The sequence below is a fragment of the Triticum urartu genome, chromosome 1A (assembly GCF_056163025.1).
Source record: "Triticum urartu cultivar PI428250 chromosome 1A, HENAU_Tu73, whole genome shotgun sequence".
NCBI classification, from domain to species: domain Eukaryota; kingdom Viridiplantae; phylum Streptophyta; class Magnoliopsida; order Poales; family Poaceae; genus Triticum; species Triticum urartu.
In genome coordinates, this window is record NC_141873.1 from 495,413,616 (window position 1) to 495,416,779 (window position 3,164).

The 3,164-nt window shown below is 44.2% G+C and overlaps 1 protein-coding gene across 1 annotated transcript; it reads left to right on the top strand.

Moving 5' to 3' along the window:
* The first annotated feature begins 1,468 nt into the window (after window positions 1–1,468).
* LOC125536379 (V-type proton ATPase subunit E-like) lies at window positions 1,469–3,164 on the top strand. Its single transcript, XM_048699594.2, has 6 exons — window positions 1,469–1,841; window positions 1,937–2,037; window positions 2,113–2,269; window positions 2,353–2,549; window positions 2,676–2,775; window positions 2,865–3,164. The coding sequence occupies exons 1-6, from the start codon at window positions 1,740–1,742 to the stop codon at window positions 2,901–2,903; spliced, it is 696 nt and encodes a 231-aa protein (XP_048555551.1). The 5' UTR covers window positions 1,469–1,739; the 3' UTR covers window positions 2,904–3,164.

Below are 3,164 nucleotides of genomic sequence, written 5' to 3' on the forward strand. Positions count from 1 at the left end.
AAAAATGCAAGATGAATCCAAGATTCTACCCGGCCATATCCCAAGATAATGCACCTGTCAGCGCGTGATTGCTTGATTAAAGACGTGAAAAAAAAACTCAAAAAACATCAAAAAAAGGAACCTGGTTAGAAATAGTGTGCTGGGTATAACTTATCTATCTGTTTATCTTATCTAAATATCTATGTTTATATAGATATGATTTTATAGTTTATTTGAACTTTATTCTTATTTTTCTAATTTTTAAATTATTTGACTTTTCTAAATGAATGTTGATTTTTTTTCATCTTCCTTTTTTTGTTTTGAAAATTTATGGTAGCCATGTCACCACTGTATTGAACATTAGGGTCTAAACTTAGACTATTTCAGTAGTCAATTTTAAAAATATCGAATATCAAGTTCACATCGGTTTGGTTTCTTGCTCAAAAAATGTCACCGTGGTACAAAATATGTAAGATGATAGTGTCTGAGCATAAAATAATAAGATTAAAATTTATTAAGAATAAACTAGGAAAAACTCATAGAATATTTCCCAAGATAAAAAGAGGTACATTACATATGCATATCTGAAAATTGTTATGCATGAATTTGATGCAGTTGCAAATACATAATCCTATTTTCAACCTTTTCTAGAAAGATTTATCCTCGTCTAAATACTCGCTCAATGACAAAATGAAATTCATATTAGTTTAATCTTAAGTCAGACTTTGTAAACTTCAAACAAGTTTACAGAAAAATTATCAATGTCTACACTATCAAATGAGTACCATTAGATTCATCATGAAATATTTTTTCTTATGGTATATGTTTGATGTTGTAAATGTTTGCATTCTTGTATGAACTTTTAAGTTTAGTGAGTTTGACTTTGGACAAATCTTACTCTGACATGGATAACATATTGGTCTATATCGTGGACATATCAAATCAAAATATTGGTCGTAGCTTCCGATATATGAGCAGACAAGTGTGAAAATAGCTTTTACATAATGATATTTACTGATAGTTAGGAGTGTGCTATATATGTATCAGTAAACTCCAGTGCCAAACTATCAGCCGATATAACAGTTGTACCAGATCTAGAAGATTGGCAGTAGTTTAAAGCCAAGAATGAACTCGCTTTTGCTCGTAATAATATATTATATACAAGCAATTTTCGATTGTATACAAGCTGGGTTGCAGCGAACAGCACGAACCGGGCTGGGCTGGAGTAAGCCTTTTTGAATCAGGCGTAAGAGCAACTGGCCTGCTATAAGTATTCTCAAAAAGAAAAATTTGGCCTGCTATTAAGTTGAGGCTAGGGCTTTCTTTCATGGGCCTGCGAATGTGGGCACCCAGAAAACAAAAAACAAAAAAAACGAGGGAGGGGCTGCAGTGCAAATTTGGCTCTCACCCCATGCATGGGATCCGAACTCTGCTGAGCACTCGGAGGGGAGAGAGCCAAATTTGGCGCGGAATGCAGGGAGGACCAGTTCTCTCCTCTCTGCCACCACCCCACGCATGGGATCCGAACTCTGCGTTGGTCTTCTTCCGCTCCCCGTCTCTGCCTTGGTGTCTCGTCCACCCAATCCAAGGAAACGCAAGATCGAGCGTCCCGGTACACTTCCCAACCCTTGGAGACAAACAAATTCGTGTTTGATCGGTTTGCGAGGTAGTAGATCACGGAGAGATCCCGATCCGAGAGCGAGTAGGCACGCATCTAGCTCGTGGATCGATCGATCGATCGGAGTGATCGTTGATCCAAGATGAACGATGTGGACGTCGGGAAGCAGATCCAGCAGATGGTCCGGTTCATCCAGCAGGAGGCCCAGGAGAAAGCCAGCGAGATCTCCGTCGCCGCGGAGGAGGTATCTATATTTATCAATCGATCGATCCTCTGTATTAATTAACCAAAACTTTGAGGCCGAATCAATCTGAATATCTGATCCCTGGCTGGCTGCAGGACTTCAACATAGAGAAGCTGCAGCTGGTGGAGTCGGAGAAGAGGAAGATCAGGCAGGAGTACGAGCGCAAGCAGAAGCAGGTGGACATCCGCAGGAAGATGTGAGATCTCGTCTCGCTCTCTCATGCCTGAAGGTGCATGGGCTGACCACTGAAACTGACGATGCTGATGTGCAGCGAGTACTCGATGGAGCTGAACGCGGCGCGCATCAAGGTGCTGCAGGCGCAGGAGGACGTCGTTGGCGAGATGAAGGAGAACGCGTCCAAGACGCTCGTCCGCGTCACCAAGGACACCAACGTCTACCGGAAGATCCTCAAGAGCCTCATCGTGCAGGTGAGTCGGTTAACTGTTGCTTCAGAAGAAGATGCAGTGCAGAGGGACTGACCAATGAAGGGATGGACGGACGGACGGAGCAGAGCCTGCTCCGGCTGCGGGAGTCGTCGGTGGTGCTGCGGTGCAGGGAGGCGGACCGCGTCCACGTGGAGCCGGTGCTGGAGGCGGCCAAGAAGGAGTACGCCGAGAAGCTCAAGGTGAACCTCCCCAAGATCATCATCGACGGCAAGGTCCACCTCCCGCCGCAGAGGGCCAACGACGCCGCCCACGGACCCGCCTGGTATGTTGTTGTATACTTGTAGGCATTACATCGCATAGCTGCACTGTCTCCTCCATTAGTGCTGATCGATCGCCATTGAACCTTCAACTGATTGTTGAGCTTGGATATGCACGGACATACATACAGCTCTGGGGGCGTGGTGCTGGCGTCGCAGGACGGCAAGATCGTCTGCGACAACACGCTGGACACCAGGGTGGATGTTTGCTTCAGGCAAAAGCTTCCTGAGGTACGTATCTAAACCTTTCAGTGATGCATCCTTAATCCTCATCGTCATGCAGCATTTGAAATGTTTCTCGTCTTCGCCTTGTGTTGCAGATCAGGAAGAAACTCTACGGTCAGCAAGTGTCACAATAAGTCTCTTAATTTAGTGTGCGCTGCCATTGTGTGTTTTCTTCTTCTTCTTGAATAAAGCACCGCAACAGGGCGGTTCATGATGTGTTTGTTGTACTCTAATGTTCCTCTACCTATATATCGTCGGCTCATCGCCAACAGTACCTACCTGCAATGATATATTCTTGCATTTGTAAGCTGTAACTGGGTATATTACCTCCGCATCACCTATCGCTTTAACTAGATTTCAGTCAGCTGACTTTTAGTTTTGTGGTCAGTCTATTT

Bases quoted from the DNA above. Each gene is read 5' to 3' on its own strand.
- LOC125536379 (XM_048699594.2), top strand. From the start codon at position 1,740: ATGAACGATGTGGACGTCGGGAAGCAGATCCAGCAGATGGTCCGGTTC. The intron at 1,842-1,936 runs GTATCTATATTT...GGCTGGCTGCAG, and splicing joins TCTCCGTCGCCGCGGAGGAG to GACTTCAACATAGAGAAGCT. The intron at 2,776-2,864 runs GTACGTATCTAA...CTTGTGTTGCAG, and splicing joins TCAGGCAAAAGCTTCCTGAG to ATCAGGAAGAAACTCTACGG.